General features: G+C 30.6%; 1 protein-coding gene across 1 annotated transcript in view; it reads left to right on the forward strand.

The window, feature by feature from the left end:
- TECRL (trans-2,3-enoyl-CoA reductase like) overlaps positions 1-23745 on the forward strand; it is a 99633-nt gene that overhangs the window by 73254 nt on the left and 2634 nt on the right. The window contains exons 6-11 of the mRNA XM_043572583.1: positions 600-705; positions 2017-2089; positions 6479-6522; positions 19055-19112; positions 22544-22629; positions 23169-23214. Coding sequence (XP_043428518.1) covers positions 600-705; positions 2017-2089; positions 6479-6522; positions 19055-19112; positions 22544-22629; positions 23169-23214 — 413 coding nt within the window. The remainder of the gene's footprint in view (positions 1-599; positions 706-2016; positions 2090-6478; positions 6523-19054; positions 19113-22543; positions 22630-23168; positions 23215-23745) is intronic.

Below are 23745 nucleotides of genomic sequence, written 5' to 3' on the forward strand. Positions count from 1 at the left end.
GAGGGGGGGCAAAATGGGTTAAGTAGAGAGGGAGACACAGGCTTCCAGTTACAGAATAAACATGTCACAGGAGTAATAGGCACAGTATAAAGAATATAGTCAATGATATTGTAATAGCATTGTATGATGATAGATAACAGCTGTATTTGTGGTGAGCATAGCATAATGCATAAACTTGTTAAATCACCATGTTGTACACCTGAAATTAATATAACATTGTATGTCAACCATACTAAAACAAAACAAAAGTGTACATTTTCTACTTCATTCTTGAGGCATTTTGATATGAGTCCATCTATAGTTTTATGTATTCTTGGGGTAGGTGTGAGCATATAGCTTACGACTGGTATTATAAAATATTTTGAGTGTCATCAGAAGTAAACTTATAGAGAGTGTTGTAATAATACTTTTATTGTGAAATAAATTTAGAAATTTTCTAGCATAACAATATTGAAATAAACATTAGTGTTTGATTATTAGAAACATTTCCTAATATTGTAGCAAACTAAAAAAATAAATAAATAATAAAACGTCTTATACAGAAGGCAAGCCAGACCTTTGGAAGTGAATTTAATGTTCGTTTTTTATCTTCTTTTTAGTGTGGCTTGCTTCTGTCATTGTATACACTATATCCGCTATCTTTTGGAAACCTTATTTGTCCATAAAGTTTCTGCAGGACATACACCTTTGAAAAATTTGATAAAGGTGGGATTGATATGTTTTGTCATTTTAATTACTATTGAGAAATTTTGTGTATTGGGTCATCCGTAAAATAATGCAATCATCTTTATTTCTCTTATGCTTAGATTCTTCCGTTCAACTGTATCAGCACATCATAAACCTCTGCTCCTGAAATGTCACTTCCTCCATGACCTTTTTCACTGGAGCTGCCCTCAACCAATGACCCTACATAAAAGATTTGCCATGTCCTTTATGTTACAGGCCACATATGCTCAGGCACATTTGATTTTGGAAGTACTTAGCATTGAATTCAGACTCTTTAAGTACCACTTGAGGAGGAGGGATGTCATATATGAACCTTTGTGTAAATATAGGTCTGTGTGACCTATATTTGAAATGATGAAACTACATTCTGTATTGATGACAGTTGTCAGTGTGATGACAGTGTCTTTGCTCTTCCAAAAATGGTGAATGCAGGAGTTAATAACCATCCCATCAAACAGCTGTCAAGAAAATGGGAAGTTTTATGAAATATTAAAGTGGAAATGTACATGATATAACATACTGCAATTCGATTTTCCAGTGCTAATTCCAATTTAATATTGACTTTCAATAGGAAGGATTTCCTTATTGAAGATTTCCTGGTTTTTTTTTTTTGGCGAATACCTGTTTTGTAAAAATTTCAACAAGCTATTCTATTGTTGTCATTGTATTAAAACAATAAACCCTAAAACTCTTAGAAACCTCAAAACTCATTTAGACTAGCTGCTTCTATTCTGCAGAAGACATTAAGATTTATCGTATCAGTACAAGATCAGTATTATAGCCTAGGACTTTTAAAACTAGGACATTTCCCTTTATATTCTATCAAGACAGGTTTTACTAATGATTAAATAACTCATTATTTTATTCATTTACTGATGGAAAATGAATATTAATATATTTTATGTAATACATTAGTATTTTATGCTTTCATTCATATATATTACTTGATATGACAAAACCACTCTTGAAAGATATTTTTAAAATATATTGTTACATTTGTCTTATATCCTAAATTCCCATTTATATTAATAAGGATTGAGCAAAGTAATGCATTTCCTTAGTGGTATCAAATAGTTACTTGTAAAATGCTACTTCATTGGGTGAGGAAGTGTTTCATTTATCCGGCTTAGAACATTTATACCATTTTTCATATTAAAAAAAGCTGCAGTTTGGCATTTAAATATATGGGATGATTTCAAATGATATGATAGATTTTATATATATATATATATATATATATATATATATATATATATAAATTCCCTAACTTTTATTATGTTTTATTTGCAGGGCTGTGCCTTTTATTGGGGATTTACTTCTTGGATTGCCTACTATATTAATCACCCACAGTATACCCCACCATGTATGTATGATTTCTTTCTAATTAAATCCATACTAAATTGCCAACATCAAGACTCTCTTCTAAACTACACAGAAGCTATGAAACATGGTACACTTAAAAAATAAGCAAATAATGAAAAAAATGTCAATTTTAAGTTGCTTCTGTATAATGCTCCATTAAATTTTTATGTATACTTAAAGACCATTTTGACACTGGTTTATTTTCTTTCCATAGGAACTCTAACAAATACATGAGTTGGTTGTAAATCTCCAAAGTGACAGATAGTAAAAATGAAAGGGTGAAGATTAAAAAGAAAAATTCTGTACCATCACACAATCACATGAAATCAACTATCATGATTTAAAAAATAAACAATTAATATAAATATGTAGTTAAAATATTAAATATAATTCAGTAAGAAGCAATTTGTTTCTTTAACATAATATTTTCTATTTATAACTTTATAAAATATCCTGGCCATTGACTCAGCTGAAGCAATTTGGTGGAAAGCACAATGGACCAAACCTAAATTCTCAGTTCCTAAAACTGGAGGGAAATAGCTGTACTGAACAAAGAATTCCCTTTCTTTTATTTACTCTGGACTTTTCTCTCCTCACCTTTTACTGCAGCTCACAAGGCACACACGGGGTTCTAGTGAGAAAGGGCTAAGGTTTCAAATTTAATTGATAATTATTTTTTGTGATCTATTTCTGGTGTTTTTAAAGTTTGAAATAAATAGAAATGCATACAGTATTCAAGCTTCATTTTAGATTTTACAAAATCAGTTAAACTGTCTTAATATATACTTGAAGTACCAACACAGAATCTTTGTTAAGATCAAGAAATCTAGTCGAGCTTGCTAAGTGTGTATCATTGCAATGTTCAAAACTTTAATTCTTCTAAATACTAACGACTATGAATATTGAAGAGAGTAATTTCTAACATCTTATAAATCTGATACTTAAAGATATATTATCAGAATATTTACCTACTAACTTTAGGACATTAACAGATAGATACTTTTGCTTCATAGTATATTTAAGAGGAGACTCTGAAAAATGTTACATTCACATATGTGATACAAAATAGAGGCTGATTATTGTTAACATATGTAAAGTATTTATTGAAAAGGAAATGCTTGTCAAGAAATGTAAAAATGCTATTAAGAAACATTATGATGCATTAATAGTCCCTATTATAGATTAGGAAAATGAGACCCTGAAAGTCTAATTTTACTGGCTCAAGACTCTCAAATGCATAAGGTGTAAGTAGGAATCAAATTCTGTGAACATATATATAGCCCTATAATGCTGATCCCAGCTGGAAAGTGAATATCATGAGAATATTTTCATGAGAATATCATGAGAATACCTTGAGAATATCAAGAGAAGCCCTATTCTCAACAAATGTGACTGCATAACATTAATGGCATCTGTACATTTACACACATTAAATAAAACACAACATATTATTATGTATTTCTGACACATATACCATTAAGGAGGTCATTTTTCTTACTTCTCAAAAATACTTAAAAGTAAATAGGAAAAAAATTGTCATAATTGAAAACTGCCCAATGGCAGGCATATTCCATTATCTGCAAACTGTATGCATATGTTCAGAAAATTCAATACATATGCTTAGTATCAGCAGCTAGCAAGGAAAATGGCCTTTGTAAAAATTCTAAATGTGAAATATTATAAAAAATTATAAAAATATTACAGAAAATTTTAATGATGGCTAGATTTTTTTCTGGAAAGTTTGTTTCAAGTTATACTATCCGTAAGTTTGCTTACTGGAAATAAACATTTAAAATATTTAAAAATTATACTCTCTGTCCCAGTACCTGTTTTAATCATACAGTTATTTATTCTCATTAAAAAATGAACAAGGTATATCTTCACTGTCCTGATACATGAAATGTTCTGAACCCCTCTCTTGTGTATGTTAGCATCTATTCATTTTCTAAATCAGAGTGCAATCATGTACTCAGACAGTCCTTCCTGATCTCCTCGATTAAAATAAATCCTTCATTTTAGCTCTTACATTAAATACTATATAGGTCTTTCTTAGTAACACTTACCAGGATTGCAAACTTCCATTTGTTATCTTGTGATTATTATTTGTTTCCTTGTCAGACAGTAATTTTTATTAAGATAAGAGTTGCTTTTGGCTTAAGTTTAATTGATTTATCACAAGTACATAGTATAGTGCCTATCATATAAATTCTTAATAAGTATTGTTGAATGAATAAAGTTTTGTCTAATAGTAGGTACAAATAAAAAAATATTTTGATTTAGCTATAGAAGAATGTTTAATTATATGGTAAATGTGCTTAGTTATATGGCAAAGAGATATTAAAGAATAATTGATTATAAGAATGTTTTATCACATACTATAAAAAGTATAGAGAAAATATGTATATTTCCAAGGGAAAATCTGAATTTTAATAGATTTACAATGGATAATGGGATTTTTATGCATTTTATTTCTCTTTGTACTTTTATCTATTTCCCAAATTTTCTCCATTAATGTATTTTATTTCATAATTAGATACATGTACTTTATAAAAACAAAATCTCCAATAATTATACATGTTTTATATATGAATATACACATATATATATTCATACATAAATACTTATATAACTTTTGACTATATTATACTTTCAAATTTCTAGCCCATGGAAATAGAACTTCTATAAATGTCTTACAAAGAAAGATGTTTGAAGTTTTATTACTTACCATACATAAAATTAAAGTTACACTAATTATGCAGCAATTAGATAATATTTAATGTTTAGAGCTAGCCATATTACACATTATAATGCATATGCTGTCATAGCTTTTACAATGAATGCTTAATAGTATTGGAAAAGTCTTTAAATATATCCTTATAAAATATGCAAAATTTAAAATGAGACATTATATTTTTTATTTGTAAATGTGTTTACATAAATACAATTTATATGTACACACCCTCACATAAATCTAGAAAAAATGCAACTATTAATACAGCTGATGAGCTTATCAGAAAATTTTATTTTTAGTACTTTTTTATATTACAACTTTTCTGCCATCAGAAAGGTGACTTTAAGATACTATCTTAAATTCTAATTTATTAATTACTCATATATGATTTGGGAACTGATATAATCTATATTTTTCTTTAAGATGAGAACATTAAATCTTACCTCATATATTTGTTTCTAGATGATAAATATAAATTACTTAAAATATTACCTATTATAAAACATCAATGAAAAAAATTATTATTAGCATGTCTCTTTTTGTTGTTAAACATTAAAAAACAAGACATATGATCAAATGCAATCATATATTAGGCCGTATGATATGTATGTATTTATTTATTTATAAAGGAATCATTTTCCTTTTCTTTTCATTTAAATTTTAGTTAATATACAGTGCAATACTGGTTTGAGAAGTAAAATTCAGTAATTCATCACTTACATACAATACCCAGTGCTCATCACAAGTGCCCTTTTTAATACCCTTTAACCATCTAGCCCATCTCCCACCCACCTCCCTCTGTCAACCCTCAGTTTGTTCTCTATCATTGAGTTCCTTGTAGTTTGTTTCCCTTTCTTCTCTTCCCCCCTTATTATATGTTGATCTGTTTTGTTTCTTAAATTCCACATATGAGTGAAATCATATGACATTTGTTTTTCTCTGATTGACTTACTTCGCTTGGCATAATACATTCTGACTAAAAGGGTAAAAGATCTGTACTCTGAAAACCATAGAATACTTACGAAAGATTTTGAAGAGGACACAAAGAAATGGAAAAACATTCCATGCTCATGGATTAGAAGAACAAATATTTTTAAAATGCCTATACTACCTAAAGCAATCTGCACACTTAATGAAATCCTTATCAAGATACCACCAGCATTTTTCACAGAACAAACTAGAACAAACAATCCTTGAATCTGTATGGAACCACAAAGACTCTGAATAGCTAAAACAATCCTGAAAATGAAAACCAAACTGGAGACATCATGATTCCAGATTTTAAGCTAGATTACAAAGCTGTAGTCATCAAGACAGTATGGTACTGGCACAGAAACACACATACATCAATGATGTGCTTTTAAAGTGACAAATGAGAAATTAAATCTGCCTTCAAAGAATTTTATAATACCAATTAAAAGTAGATTCCATTTGTATTCTAAATATCATTAGGTAACTAGAAGAAAAGTTCATGTGGAAAGCAAAAATATTTCATTCTTTTAAATTTCAAGTGTATTACCCCCAAAGGTCAATTATATACAGCATAGTACTTTGGATTAGAGGATAGTAATATCCAATAAACACTGCTTCAATTATGTTTATAGCAAGACAATCCAAAATGTGAATGCATGCATTACATCTTCTTTTCCTACTTTCTAGCATTTGGAAACCGGCAAGTCACAATATCTGCTATCAATTTTTTGGTATGTATTATTTATATTTTTTACTATTCCTGCTCTAATTGTAGTGTTATTAAAAATGCAAAACAAATATTTGAGGATTTTCCATGTACAAAATATGATATCTTTTTATATTATGTAGTTAATGCTATTAAGTGAAGTAGGTCAAACAACTTCCCCAAATCAAGCCATTGGCTCTCTAAATCTTTTTTTTTTTTAGTTCTCTAAATCTTTTAAGTTTATTTATTTACTTTTACGAGAGAGAGAGAAAGCGCTCACATATGTGCAAACTTGTGCCCAAGTGGGGAAGGACAGAGAGAGAGACAGATTCCCAAGCAGGCTCCATGCCGTCAGCGCAAAGCCTGACATGGAGCATGATCCCACCAGTCGTGAGATCCTGACCTGAGCGGAAGTCAAGAGTCAGGCGCTTAACTGACTGAGCCTCCTAGGCAACCCAAATCTCTAAATATTTTAATCAAAATGTTCTACTTATCTATAAAGAATGATTAAAATTTTTGAAGTATAGTAAACTTTGAAAAAAAATCATACTTAGTAGTTCTTCCTATTGTCTGCACACTTATAAACCCCTAACAGCAAAAAGTTTTACGAATCTAAAAGATGGACATTTAAAAAACACTTTGGTGGGGTGCCTGGGTGGCTCAGTCCATTAAGCTTCTGACTTCCGCTCAGGTCATGATCTTGCAGTTTGTGAGTTTCAGCTCCATGGCAGGCTCTGTGCTGACAGCTCAGAGCCTGGAGCCCGCTACTGATTCTATGTGTCTCTTTCTTTGCCACTGCCCCACTCGCTCTTGGTCTCTCTCTCTCTCTCTCTCTCTCTCTCTCAAAAATATATAAGCATTAAAAATGTTAAAAAATAATAATAAAATTAAAAAAAAACACTTTGGCATAATTGTTAATTAACTAATTCTGAATGAAAACAAAATCTACTTTTTTGAATGAATTACAGATCTTTTCTAATTGTTTTCAATCCAGTTATTTAGATAAATCTGTTTAACTTTACATATGCATTGTTTGGATTGGGTACACATCCATCTGAGCACAAAAGATTATTTAGTTTTTCTGTAATGCATTATTTTATGAGACACATATTTTACTTCATATACCTTATAATTCCACCATATAACCCATACTTTTATTCTTTGTTCATGTTCTTCCTCATTCCTGTCCTTGATAGATTAACTCTCATGATTCCTGTCCCTGATGTATTGATAAATTCCCTTGATTCATATATAAGTCTACATCCTTTGTGAAGTTTGTATTAGACAACTTACACTCCCACATTCATACAAGGCACAAATGACACACCACACTTTGTTAAAAGGTCTCATGTAAACCTGGGTGTGTGTGTGTGTGTGTGTGTGTGTGTGCGTGTGTGTGTGTGTGCGTATTTTAATTAATAGTTTAGATAATAAGATTCTCTACTTGTTGGCTGTGGTGGGGGCAGGTCATGCTTTAATATTTTTAACACCTGGTCTTGCACATAGTAGAAATACTACTTTCTTGAGTGAATAACAAAAACTATTTCTTTATTTATAATTTATTTTTTTTAATATTTATTTATTTTTGAGAGAGACAGAGTGGGGGGTAAGGGGAGGGAAAAAGGAGGACAGATTATCTGAAGTGGGTTCTGTGCTAACGTCAAAGAACCCAATGCAGGGCTGGACCTCACAAACCCTGAGATAATGACCTGAGCCAAAGTTGGACGCTTAACCGACAGCCACTCAGGAGTCCCCTCTTTATTCATAATTTCTTAAGGGAATGTATTAGAAGTATATCACCACCTTTTAATTTTCCACATGTTTATATTATTCATAGATAGTAAGGCTTCAGTTTATTTACTTTGATGCCTTTATTGCTAATCTACATTGTACCAAATCTAATGATCTCTGTATATTAACTACTCAGTAAATTTGAGCAAATGGAAGAATTAACTAGTGGATAAACAAAACCATAACCACATATTTGGTTTTTATTTTGATATATTTTTAACTTCATGGATGATCATTTCTCTCATATTTCTTCTCCTTATGATGTTAACCACTATACAAGAGTTTTGCAACTTGGTTTCCGTTATTTCTGTGTAAATATTTACACATTTCCCATTTATATAATATTATTGATTCTTTCCTTTTTTCAAATGTGGTATAGCCATGAATCCATGGCTCTAGTATAAAATAAAATTTGTTTTAAAAAAGTTACAGCTTTTGGGGCGCCTGGGTGGCGCAGTCGGTTAAGCGTCCAACTTCAGCCAGGTCACGATCTCGCGCTCCGTGAGTTCGAGCCCCGCGTCGGGCTCTGGGCTGATGGCTCAGAGCCTGGAGCCTGTTTCCGATTCTGTGTCTCCCTCTCTCTCTGCCCCTCCCCCGTTCATGCTCTGTCTCTCTCTGTCCCAAAAATAAATAAACGTTGAAAAAAAGTTAAAAAAAAATAAAAAAAAGTTACAGCTTTTTAAAAATGTCATAACAATTATAATATTTTAGTGTAAAAAAGGTATAATTGGAAACAAGCAAAATTCTAATAGTTTGCACTATACATTTTTTCCCAGGATTTTTAAAGATGCTGCCTCCTAATTAAGCTACTAGTGTTCAATCTTCACACATTCTTTTATTAATAAATGTTTCTTTATACATTTCACATGGGGAAAAAAGAAGGAGGAGAATTAGGCAAGTCTTATAATTTTATCATAGTTGCTGTCTTATAAGGGCCAAGGTCTCAAAATAAATAGTGATAAATAGTAGCATTGTCTAAGTCCAATATAGACAGTAGGTAAATACAAATGACTTTAATTCCACATTTCTAAGCACATAACAAACATTAACTATCTCAATCCTAGACTTAAATTAAGATAAAAAGAAACATCTGTGTTTTCAATTATATATGGTATTATCTGAGAAAACCTTGTTTAAAAGTCAAAATTTTGAATTTTGTCTATTCTGTTGCAAGTAGACATTAAGAAATAAGGTAGAGGGGCCACTGGGATTCTCTTAACATTATAAATTGTGATGGCAAATTAAAAAGGCCTGCTAGCCCTGGAATTTCCTAATAATGTTGGATGCAGGCAAAACACATTCATTTTTCACAAATAAAATATGATATTAAGATGTAAGTTAGGAAACTGATTCTAATACAGAATGTAATAAAAACTGAGTTGTTTGAGTTTGCACATTTATCACCTAAATTGAAGATACCTACCATATCTCTGTGAGCATAACATTCTGTATTTCAAGGTTAATTTTCTTCATTCATAATAAATGAATGCCTAAGTGTGTGCCTTTCACATATATCACAAAAATGTATATGCAAATGGTTTGGAAAGAAAAGCATCTTTTTTTTCTTAAAGAGTTTAATTTTACGTAATCTCTGCACCCAACATGAGCTTCCAACTTGCAACCCTGAGATCAAAAGTTGAATGCTCTATTGACTGAGCCAGCCAAGTGCCCCAAAAGCACATATTTTTAAGTCAAGTGCATCTAAAATTATATTATAGTAAGATTGTCAGCATATATTATAATTAATTACTATTATGTGAAGAAACTCAGGGGAAATCCATAGGCCAGTCTTGTATAATATAAAGTCTAACCAGAAAATGCCTATCTTAATTCCAAGTGCTAATTTTTCTGCAAATGTTTGCAAAATTTCCTGTTCTTCATTTGTTGATATATGTACCCTCCTAATCTAAGAAAAAATGCTTTATTCATTTAAAGTTGAATTTGCTTCTGTTGTGTAGAGCCACATTATCACCTGGCTAGAAGACAATGTATGAGAACTATGTTCAATAAGGTCATAATTAATTCTTAATGACTTATGTATGAATCAGGCATTTTGTGGACTATTAACAATTATGATTTTGTCTTCTGCTCCCGCCTTCTGTTTTTTTTTTCTACTGCCATTCTGTTTTCTAATATATGAAGCAAAATATACTGTAAGCAAAACAACACACTTTACAATGAACACTTAAAACATTCCAAAGTAGAGTATAATTCCTTTTGGAAACTCTTTGATTTTTGTGAGTTTTGCCATGCTTATATTATATTCTGAGAAGTATTTTACCACCTCCCTCTCTGTGTAACTTCTTTCTGACTTTCAATGTGTCTTTGTTCTCTCAAATATGTTCTGAAATCACAAAATCTATAAGGGAAAAAAACCAAACAAGTAGAATCAAAAATAGGCAAATTTATAAAGGCATCATAATATTTTTCTCCACAACTTTTAGATCTTTGTTTTTCTGCTAGAAATAATGTGGACATACACTATAACCCAGTATCTTCATATTTCTATGACCTCTCTTCATTCTCTGAACTCAAGTCCACCCACAAAGAAACAAAATCACTATTGCAAAACAAAATATATTCTATAATTTTTAATATTTTGCTATTTTATAAATAATATTCCTGTTTTCTTTATCCTCTCTTCTTCTCAGTTTAGTTTTACTCTCCAGGAGCAGTTACAGTTCATCAATTCTTTGTACATTGAGCACTTCACCAGAAGAGGAATTTTTTCTCCTGAATTTCTTACTGTCTTCAACAACGTAGGAAATGAGAGAATAGATAACATATAAGACATGGTTTGCAAAACACTGAAAATCACTCTACTTCCTGTTTTGCTCTCTGTGTCTTCAGTCTCACCATTAGTTATCCAGTCATTTAGGTTAATTTTTTTTTTAATGAAAATATTCTTGGAGAGGTAATAAATTATGCTCTTCTCAAGCATTCACAACTTCACTTGTAACACTGAACCAAGAAGGACCTTGGGCATAGAACAGTAATTTTTGATTAGGAGAGAGGGTGCTAGGAACACTATATATCATAGCATATATCATAGCAAGTCTGGAGGAGAGTGGGGCCATGCAATGGGAACTGCAGTAAGGCCAGGAAACTGTTTGAATGTTTGGTATTTGTGGGGGGGAGATAAATAAGGGAGGAAAAGTGTGCCACAGGTAATGCTTTTATTCTCAGCATCGTGCTCAGGTTTGTTTGTGACAGTTTTTTCTATCTTTTGCTTACTGTTGATAGACAGTTATAGACACCAATAAAAAAGATTCACATTACTTTTTTATTGAAAACTTAAAATATAGGACTCTACCTTTTCTCATCATTTGTCAATTTAATTTCTTTGCAAATCCCCTCAAGTATCTAAGATACCTAATAACATAAATAGGAATCAACTTTATACGCAAATTTGGCTGGAGTTACTACTGCTTCTTAAATAATTTGTTTAGAAACTAGTTTTAAAAATAATAATGTAAAATTAATGGCAATTGATTTTATTATAATTTGTTATAATTATCATTTATGTTTTAGCTGAAACTGACTTACTTCTAAAAACAGTAATAATTTAAATTAAAAACAGCTACTACTATAATGATAAAATATATCATTGCTAAAATATGTAGAATCAAAGCTAATATATAAAAATGTCTGAAAAAATAATAATCATAAATGTATTTTTAATAATCATTTACCACATAGTCAACATTTCTGAAGTATCTTTTTTAAAATTTTACTCTATGATGCTATTTTTATACTATATTCTTTACCATATGTGCACATTCTTGTCTTATACAATATTTCATGAAAGCTCTATGTATTAAAAAAATAATGCAGGGACCCCCAGAAATGTGATAATGAGATAGACCACATAAACAAAGTAAACTATTTTAAACACTAAATTTCAAATCAAATACTTTGAGTTATAATTTTTAGTGAAAATATCATCTCTTATAATGAGTTTTGTACAATAAAATATTAGTCTCATGCAACAAATAAATTCCTAAAATAACTACTAAAATTTACTTTTCATACCCTGTAATAATATAAATACAATATCTAAACTTTTGTTTAGAGCTCTACAGTTACTCATTTTCAAAAGGGAAATTTATTGGTTAGAGCAAAGACAATACAATAGAACAAAATAGTCATAATAAAATGATGCTAGGACAACTAGATACACACACACACACACACACACACACACACACAATATCAATCCAGACACAGACCTATACCCTTCACAAAAATTAACTCAAAATGGATCACAGACTTAAGCGCAAAATTCAAAACCATAAAACTCTTAGGAGTTAGCATAAGAGAAAATCTAGATGACTTTAGGTACCACGATGACTTTTTCGATATAACACTAACAAATGATCCAAGAAGAATATAACCAATAAGCTAGACTTCATTAATATTAAAAACTTCTGATCTCCAAAAGACAATATCAAAAGAATGGGAAGAAAAGCATAGACCAGGAAAAAAATATTTGCAAAAGACACATCTGATAAAAGACCATTATCTGGAATATATAATGGATTCTTAAAATGCAAGAATAAGAAAATAAACAGCTGAATTCAAAAATGACACCTTACCAAAGAAGATATACAGATAGTAAATAGCATACAAATAGATGCTCCAAGTCATATGCTATCAGGGAACTGCAGATTGAAATGAGGTAGCACTACAAACTGATTAGAATGGCCAAGAATCTAGAGCACTGATGGCACCAAATGATGACAAGGATGAGGGACAACAGCGACTCTCATTCATTGCTATGGGAATGCAAAATGATCCAGCCCCTTTGGGAAGCAGCTTGGCAGTTTCTTAAATACACTTTTACTGTACTTTCCAACAATTGTGCTCCTTGTTTACCCAAAGGAATTAGAAGCTTATGACTACACAAAACCCTACAAATGGATGTTTATAGCAGTTTCATTCATAATTGCCCAAACTTGGAAGCAACTAAGCCAAAGCAGGTAAATGGATAAACTATGACACATCCAGATAATGGAATATTATTCAGCGCTGAAAAGTAATGAGCTGTGAAGTAATGAGAGGACATGGGGAAAGATTAAAGGAATATTAATCAATAAAAGGAGCCATTCTGTAAAGGCTAAATACTGTATGATTCCAAACAGATAACATTTTGGAAAAGGCAAAACTGTGGAAAGAGTAACAAGATCAGTGGTTGTCAAGGATTGAAGAGAGAAATGAACAGGAAGAGTGCAGAGAATTTTTAGGACAGTAAAAGACTCTGCATGATACCATAATGATGGATATATGGCAATATACATTTGTCCAAACTTAGAATGTACAAACAACATCAAGAGTGAGCCATATAATGCAAACCATGAATTTTGGATGATTATAATGTGTTATTGTGGTTCATCAGTTGTGACAAATGTACCACTCTGGTGGAGGATATTGATAATGGGAGAGCTTATACATGTACTAGAGCAGGGAGTACATGAAAAATCTTTGCACCTTCCTCTGGATTTTGCTATAAATGTTAAACTGCTCTAAAAAAAAAATCTTAATGAAAAAAAGTATCATTTAGTATATATATTTTCTGATAAATCCATAATTAACATATTGGATATATTTACTCCAATATTTACTCATATTGGATATAATATTACTCATATTGGATACATGTTATCCTTTCTTATAGAAATGTATATAAATGAGTTTCATAATAAAAATAGAGATTAGGAGTTGAAATAAATTATTAGAATATTATGATCATAGTGATATAAATTATCATGCTATAAAACCTATGCTAAAACAGTATAATATTGGCTTGTATTATCAAATAGCATGTCTGTGTGAATATATTTTATCCCTAAGAGTAGAAACTAACTTCTCAAGCTTATAATAGTTGATACATAGCACAGAGGAAGCTTGCACCATAATTATATAGTGATCCAATATTTTCCTTGAAATATTAAGATAAAATAAATAAGACACAAGTTATAATAATAATACTTACTATAAATAGAAAAATTAAGAGCTGAAATGCAAAACACACCTGATTATCAGTGTTAGAAACATTTTAGCAGATTCTATTTTTTAATTATATTAATAAAATGACCATTACATTGCTCAAATGATAAACTTACATCTGCCAATAACTAATAATAATGATAACATATATAACATATATGAAACTTTGGGAAGAACATATATAGACAGAAATAATCATTTTAATTCCTATAAAAATATTACTACATCACAGAATAAAGATTACTGACTTTTACAGTGGAAACCAAAATAATTTTACTAAGACAAAATACACAGCCTGACTATTTGATGGCTACAAATTCTATATTAGGATGTTTAGAGTTTGTTCCCTAGGTGCATAATTTTCAGTTATATAAGTAGAGAATGCTTCACTTGATGAAGCTTGCAAGAAAGAACATTACAGAAATTAGCAACACAAGAAACAACAGATGTTGTTGAGGATGTGGAGGAAGGGGAACTCTCTTACACTGTTGGTGGGAATGCAAACTGGGGCAGCCACTCTGGAGAACAGTATGTATTTCCTCAAAAAGATAAAATAGAACTACTCTATGATCTAGCAATTGCACTGTTAGGTATTTACCCAAAGGATACAAAAATACTGATTTGAAGGGGCACATGCACCCTGATACTTATAACAACATTATCAACAATAGCCAGATTATGGAAAGAGCCCAAACATTCATCAACTGATGAATCGATAAAGAAGATGTTGTATACATCCATCCCCCCCCACACACACAATGGAGTATTACTCAGCAATCAAAAAGAATGAAATCTTGCCATTTGCAACAATGTGAATTGAGCTAAAGTATATTATACTGAGTGAAATAGCCAGAGAAAGATAAATACTATATGATTTAAATCATATGTGGAATTTAAGAAATAGAACAGATGAACATAGTGATGAATCACTAAATTCTATTCCTGAAACCAATATTACACTATATGTTAACTAACTAGAATGTAAATAAAAACTTTAAAAAAAAGTGGATCTCTGCAAGTTGGCCTTCTTCTAGACATTGGTCATAGGCATCTTTACCACAATGACAACATGCTATGGACTGAGGTACAGTACCGAGTAGTAAACAGGAAGCATCTTTACTACTGAAATTCCATATATTCTGATCTTTCAATATGGAAACAGTGGGATTTAATGGTAAATATTTTGATAAAAATTTGGACAACCACACTTCTGATATAGTAACTAAAAAGTCCTTTATGAGCTATTAATTTGATACTTCCCTGCCCCATATGCATATTATTATATATTTCTTAAGGTCTATATATTTATCCTTAAGTTTTTATTTAAAGTCCAGTTAGTTAACATACAATGTAATATTAGTTTCAAGAGTACAACACAGTAATTCAACACTTACATTACCCAGTGCTCATCACAAGTGCACTCCTAAATTCCATCACCTATTTCACCCATCCCACATTGTTAAATATTTAGTAATACTAATTAAAAACAAAATTGAAATGTCAAAGAACTAAGAATACTGAGGGTGCTGAAAAAATAAAAGTGTTTCCATTTACTTCCTAAATCAAAACATTCAAGGAAAAGATTATTTTCTCATGTAAACACTGTGATACTTCCAATTAGCTGACAAATTTATTTTTATACTTATCAATATAATGTTAACGCTCAAGAGGAAAATTGATTATTGAATCACTAACACCCTATTATTCATATAGTATGACGCAACATATAGTCAAGCTACTCAATAAAGATTATATGAAACAAGCAAAAATAAATTTTTTTTAGATTTACTTTAAGCAACACATATACTTCCAAATGAAAATACATTTGAATTTTCATTATTTACTCTTCTAAAATTCTTTTGCAATTAAAACAATATATCCAGGGAAGTAAAAAAACATTAACTATGGTAAAAACCCAAAGAGAATAAAATTTACTATCTTACCCATTTTTAGTGCACAACTCAGTAGTGTTAAGTGTATCCACATTGTTGTGCAAAAACTCCTAGTGACTTTTAAAATCTAGGTCATCTTGTTCTTTGTAAGTAAGGTGATTCTGGCAATGCCCCTGAGTTGCTGATCTCTCTGTGAATGTGTCTGGAAAATATAAACTTATTTTTTAATTAAACTTTTTGAAAGAAGGTAACATTGTTCCAAATTATCAATTTGTATATGAGCAAATCAAATGAAATATTTTGAAACTCATTTGTTCTACTACTATGATGCAGGAAAACTGCTTCTTCTTGCACGTATTATTTAAATATAAATTTTTTCTTAAAATATCTGGACAATGTTTCCTTGGCATTTTTTCTTATGTTCCTGTGTACTTATTATCTACAATGTCTTTACCATCGGTGTTACGTAGGAATCATACACAGTTCATAGTAGATTGCATCTGTATGTTTTGCTACATAAGATAATTTAAATTTTAAGTAACGTAAAAATCAAACCTAATGATAGCAACTTCCTCAAGCTTTATTTATGAAATTGTTGTGTTAACATATAATGTGCCAGATGAATACATCTAATTTAGAAAAGAATCAATCCAGGAGAAATGTATAAATCATATTGAAAAGTGTTCCAGTGTTTCACATTTAATGTGCTTCTGAAATTTTATTTGGTAATAGAACCGTATATTGAGTTTTATAGCACTGACTGAATTTTCTAATCTTACTCAGCCCGGATCCAAGAGGAAATTATATCAACCACTTCTATTTAGGGCAGTTAGCCTATAGTGGACTCATTCATTCTTCAGAATTTCAAACCCAATGCTTAAGGTGAAAATTGAAAATAGTCACATTGCTCTTTAAAATCCATTATGTAGTTGCCAAGTTGATGATAAGCTAAGTATGTCTAGGCATATGGATATAGCTGATATGTTTTTTTATTTTTCTCTCTCCACCCCTGGAATGTATATAGATATGCATTTCATCGGTAGACAGCAATGGACTAGTTGGCTTATTTACAACTTTTTTTTAATCCCCTTTTTTTATTTTTCTTATTTCAGTATGTTATATGTTTTATTTTGGGGCTGGGCCCTTCACGGGGCACATAATCTTAAATTATGGCATTAGTTACGGCTATTCTAGTGGTTTGACTAAGGCCTAAAAGCTCTTTTTTCCATGGCCTATACTTTGGGTAGAAGATAGATGTCTCCATATTTAGCTGTAAAAAGTAAGAAGGAGAAAATATTTTGATGGTTGAATAAGTATAAAATATTGAGAATCAAAAAGTGAATACATTTCACCAGAAGAAAATCCATATTTCTAAAATATAATTTGTTTACAAAGATTTGCTAATTTGCTTATTAATACTACTTACCCTTATCATATATTCCATTGTGTGTTTGGCACTGTGAGTCATGAAAAATGAGTATGACATTCTATTTGACTGAAAGATGAGCAAAGGTATTAAGATCAAACAAATATAACAAATTATTAATTTGGTAATTATATGTTTTGTAGTGTAGCCAATGTGTGACACAGAAATTTAGAGAAGATCAATCAATGTAGGATCATTCTCTGGAGAAGTTTTTAACTGATGATATTGGTAACTAAAATTATCATAATTTTATTGGGCAATTCATATGTCAGACACTGGATTTCATTTAATCATCCTAAAATAATCATCATGAGATAGGAAGTAATATTTGCATTTAGGTGAAGAAATGAAATTTCAAATGTCTTAATCACATAATCTCTAATAAGTAAGTTAAAAGATGTGCTTTTTGAACACAAATTAGTCCAACAAAAGTCCACACTCTTAACCACATTCACCTACAAATAAGTTCAACTATAAAATTATTATCTGAAAATGTGAAATTCAACTTTGATTCCTAATGATAACTTGAGAAACTAGGAGCTTCTTCTACAATTACAAAATGTGAATAAATCCATACAGAAATTGTTGAAAAGAACAAAATCAGATATATTTTAAGAGATTAATAGCATTAAAGACACTGAGTTAAAAACATGCTCAATTATGGAATATATTATAGTAAAACTTTGGATGACCCTAAACGATAAAGGTTTTGAATAACAATCTGTTATTAATACCATAGTATTTAAATGTTGAATACACACTTTGTGTTAATCAGCTAAGGCATGTAACTTCTGGGAATACATGTTGCAAATTGGGAACATTATTAGCCCTCCCCAACCCCTCTCCAAAGATGTTAGTAACACAAGCTTCTTAGAGGGTCATAGTGGCCTATTTACAGGGACATGTGGAGTGTGCATGATCAAGGGGCCAGATGACAGACAAGCAGCAACTGTCTTGGTGGGACAGTACCTCTTACAATAAATTTCCTAAACTGAGCTGAATCCACCTGGGAATCACACTACCACCCTTGAAGTAGTGCTGCTGTGCTAATGAATTTAGAACATGTTAACCTATGCCAAATCTATCTTTCCCGACGTGACTTACCTCTTCATAGCATGCGAACTTTACCTACTAAAACAACTACAAAGCATATAGTCAGCAATGCCTGATTAACAAGGAAATTTGAACCTAGTTATCAAAAGGTGTCAATAATATCTTCAAAGTTTCTACCTCAATGTGACTCATTATGTTAACTCAATATATATTCAACAGCTTTTTTTACTGTTACAATACAACATGTCCTCTTCTTGCAATTAGAGTAATAATATGTCTCTTGGATCTTTGGAATTAATATATTACATGGACATTAGTATATATAGAGAGAATACAATTTTTAAAGAGGAACAGGTATACCACAGTGAAAACTTTTAAATGTTTTACAGATTTGTGAAGCTGGAAATCATTTCATCAATGTAATTTTGTCTCATCCTAATCACACAGGTTAGTCCCTTTTTCTCTTTATCTTCTCTAGTGTGAGTTAATCTAGTGTGATGTTAATTATTACTTTCAAAGTGTTAAGTGAACACTTTTTTAAAGCAATAGTTGGAAACATTTAAGACAATATGCCCCAAGGCTAGCCCCTTTATGCCTAAGTTTTTCAAATATTTGAACTAAATCATATTTCCTAATAATGGTTTCTCTAAAATGAAGTATGCATGCCCTCCTCAGAACAAATGATAACCTCACTTAAATATATGAAAAAATAAAGAGACATTACTAATAAAGGCAATATAAAATTCAGTGATACAGATCTAATTTCTTAACTCTTAATCTTGATCTAATTTGCATAATAATGGACACAATCTCACTATATTTCAATTGACTTCTTAAGCTTTTTTCTAATAAAAGTGATCATTGTTTAGCAAATACAGTAGCTATAAAATAGCAATGCCTAGGAGGACATTTTGAATTCAGTAGTTAGCTAAAAAAAAATTTTTTTTAATTTATACTGTTTATCTACAGCTATTCTTGGTAAATCAGTCCTGTCATTCAGGTTTAATTATATGTAAGGATTCACACTGTTTTTTGTACATGATACATGATTATATTATACTTTCAAATAACAATGGTCAACATTTGGATTTCATTTTGTTATCAATCTCACTGAAAATATAAACGTGTATTTGTCTCAAGTATGTTTTAATATCTACCTGAATGTCTTAACATTTTCTTGCCTTGCATATTTCTGGCAGTCTGGTGAAACATTTTCCAGAATAATACTTACACATATAGAATTAAAAAGGAAATTTATTATGTTGGTATATTTGTGAATGTATAAAAAAGCCAAAATATATAACATGTTTATTACATTACATAATCCTATGATAACTACTCAACTTCTTGAGTATTGATGAACATATAGAGATAGATAAAGATACATAGATATCTAAAATAACTATAATATGATTTGAAAATATCTGTACTCTCTCTTGCTGAAAAGTGTTAACAGATTAATGCCAGTACTATAGTGGTTTACTGTCTGCTTTTGCCTTACAGTAAAGCCCGCATTTAATTAGATGGTTGGATGCCATTTTTATCTTATCTATATTCATGAGTTACTGAGTTCTATTTGGATGTATTTGAAGCCTAAAAGTTCTGATAGTCTGATTCGTTTTTGTGTAGAAACACAATACAGTCCTATAAAAATACTAACATTACCAAAGTTATGAATATCACTAATTTTAGTCTTGACTATGAACCCTTAACAACATTAACTTGCTCAAGTTTCTTCATCTTGTCTGGATTCTGGTATCATTATATGAAAATGAAAATTTCAGGGTTTCCTGGGTGGCTCAATTGGCTGGGTGTCCCATTCTCAATTTTGGCTCAAGTCATGATCTCATGGTTTGTAGGATTGAGCAACTCCTAGGGCTCTGTGCTGACTCCACGGAGCCTACTTAGGACTCTCTCTGTCCCTCCTGTGCACTCTCTCTCTCTCTCTCAAAATAAATGAATAAACATTTAAAAAATAAAGAAAATGAAAATTTTTAAATCATCATATTTCTAAAGTCAAATGTAACTTTGGAATTGTTCAAATGAAAAAAACTTTTTTTTTTTCTTCAGGGTTCACTCCACCTTTTATCTTGCTTGTATGTTGCTGTTGAGAAATCAGAAATCTAATCTTCTCTTCTTTGTTTATTGACTTGGGCTTTTTGCCTTCAGACTCAAAAGAATTTTTCCTTATCACTACATCTATTAATTTTGTGAGGTGTGTCTCAGAGTTGATCATTTCAGGTCAGTTTTCCCAGATACGTGATGTAATTTTCCAGGACACTGATTCATGTCCCTTTTTTTAGTACCAGAAAGTTTTGTAATTTAAAATTTGTTTTGTTGCTTTGTGGACTGGGTCAGGGGGTAAATTGTATATGTATTATATTTTATATCTTATATATCTATCACTTTCTATTTTTTTCCTTCTTGTTTGCTTGTTTTGGCTGGTTTTGTTCATCTACTTAATATCCCCTATTCTAGTGAACATTCTACTCTTAGGAAAATTGAAATGTCTATATTACTGAGATAATTTTTTTTCTTTTTCTACAATTTCTTTCTTGAGTTCAATCAACTCTCATCTTTTCTTTTTTTCTTCCTGCTTTGGCCATATCTATTTTGAGTTTGGGAATTCCCTTTTTTTTTTAAGTTTATTTAGTTATTGTGATAAAGAGAAAGAGAGAGCACTCACACACGCGCATGAGCAGGGTGGGGGCACAGAGCAAGGGAAAAAAAGAATCCCTAGCAGGCTTTGCATTGTCAGTGCTAGAGCCTGATGCTGGGCTCCATCTCACAGGTTTGTGAGATCACGATGTGAGCTGCAAGCAAGAGTCCAGGGCTTAATAGACTGAGCCACCCAGGTGCTCCCTCAATTATTTTTCTTTTGATGAATATATGGGCATTACACAAAGACATTTACATGAATGTTATCAAGAGAATATGATATTAAATGGCATATGTATTTATCTTTATCTTGAAATGAGCAGTACGTGAAATCTGTACAGTACCTAATATATTTTTTGTTGATATTTTAACAATAGATACAACTCTGAAAACAACATACTGGCATTTCATTATGACTTTAGAATTATAACTAAAAGAGATTAGTTGATGTGTTATCCAATTAAACTTGTTACGGAGAATAAACAGTAATTTTATAATTCATATTTACTTTTATAAATGTCACAGCTCAAAGTTCAACTTGAAATCATTTTAATATGCTATCTAAAATATTTCTTGAACAAAATTAAAAGGCAAAGAATCACAAAAATCAAGTGACAATATGCTAAGTATAATGAAAATTGTAAATAACAACCCTGATTGCTGAGCAGAAATAATTTATGTGGTATTTCTGAATATTAACTATGCTGATATTCATTGTAATCCTCTTATGAGAGATTTTTCACACTTTTCTGATATAAATGACATCCTTAAAAAATTCCTTTTGGATTTTCACTAATTAAATAGAAAGGGAGGTTTGAAGTATTAAACAATCTCAACCAAAAATATCTTCTTTGACACTAAAAGAGAAGAGGCATGCAATTGTTAAAGCATATTTACTAATTGTAGTATGTAATTCAGCTGCAACTATTATGCAAAAAAACATTTTTGTATTAAATTTTAAAGAACTGATTATCATGGTATATTGTATAAATGTATGGCAACATAGCTGTAGACATAGAAAATTACAGGTATATTGTTTGAGTCAAAAGGCCATAGCATTTGAAACTGGGACTCTTCTGAGTAATTTGGGAAGTTGGTTCTATAAATAATTGATGACATTTTATGTGGTGTAAGTTGTTTTAGGGAATTTAGAATTATATAATACATATATGATTAAATTGCAGTATGTACCATCATTGATATTTTATTCTTTCTAAAAGGAGTTAATGCCTGTTTTCCAAGTCCAAATTATAACCCCTTCACATGGATGTTTTTTCTGGTTTCATGTCCTAACTACACCTATGAGGTATGCTATTTATGTATGTAAATAATTAAACTTTATTCTATGAGAAACTAAATGCATGTGTTTCTATATTTACAAGTATTAAAGTTTAACATATATAATTATACAGAGGATTTATCTGTATATATAGGGATAGACAAAGATATAAATTATGATATGGATTCAATTCGAGTTATAGGCATGGGAAATTGGAACATTTACGTAAACTACAATTTTCCCTGCAGAAAATGAATATCTTTCCATATATATTTTTTTAAACAAAATTTTATAATTTTCATATAAAATGTCTTGAGATGTTTCAGGATTCTGTTTTTTATCAAAGTTTTTGGAACAATGTCTTTCATTTCTTATTTTATGAATATGATGCTGTTTATGGGATTCTTTATGATTATCCTAATTAACAACAAAATCTTTATTTGGGGAAAATGTATTTCTACCAGTAGTTTTTCTATCGTGTTTTAAGCTTCACATTACCTATTTAAAACCACAAATGAAAAATTCCTAGATTAATCATAGTATTAATTTATGCTTTAATATAACAGATTGGATCATGGATTAGTTTCACTGTCATGACACAAACACTGCCAGGTAAGACCTTGGTTATTTGACATTTAAGTAAATGCTCTTTTAGGATAAGTGATTTCTGAGAACAAGTTTCTGTAGTGCTAAAGTTTGGCATTTTTGCAAAAGGATTTTTTTGCTTTCATTTTTATCTTTATTTTGGATATTTTTAGCAGCATTAAAATATATTGGAACAAAAATCTCTAGGTACTTATGGCTTAATGTAGCCCCCAAAAATTAAATAAGCAAAAAGGATTTACTCATAAGAAGTTGTGTTAATAATGCACTTCACTTGAAAATCTCTTTTATGATGAATATAAGCATATGTATGTGTTATGTCCTTCAAGTGTTCATGAATGTCTCTGAATGGAAGGCTGGGATCATGAGTGTGTAATCTCAAATGCTGGGCATTTTAACACACATAAGAGAGTTAAATTGCATTGAACTTCATGTATTGGAAAGTATATGGATTACATCCATTTCACACATTATTTATTTCACTATACAAAATTTTTAAATCATAATTTTTGTGGTTTGCCATATGCATGTGTGTAGACG

The sequence above is a fragment of the Prionailurus bengalensis genome, chromosome B1 (assembly GCF_016509475.1).
Source record: "Prionailurus bengalensis isolate Pbe53 chromosome B1, Fcat_Pben_1.1_paternal_pri, whole genome shotgun sequence".
In the NCBI taxonomy this organism is placed as follows: domain Eukaryota; kingdom Metazoa; phylum Chordata; class Mammalia; order Carnivora; family Felidae; genus Prionailurus; species Prionailurus bengalensis.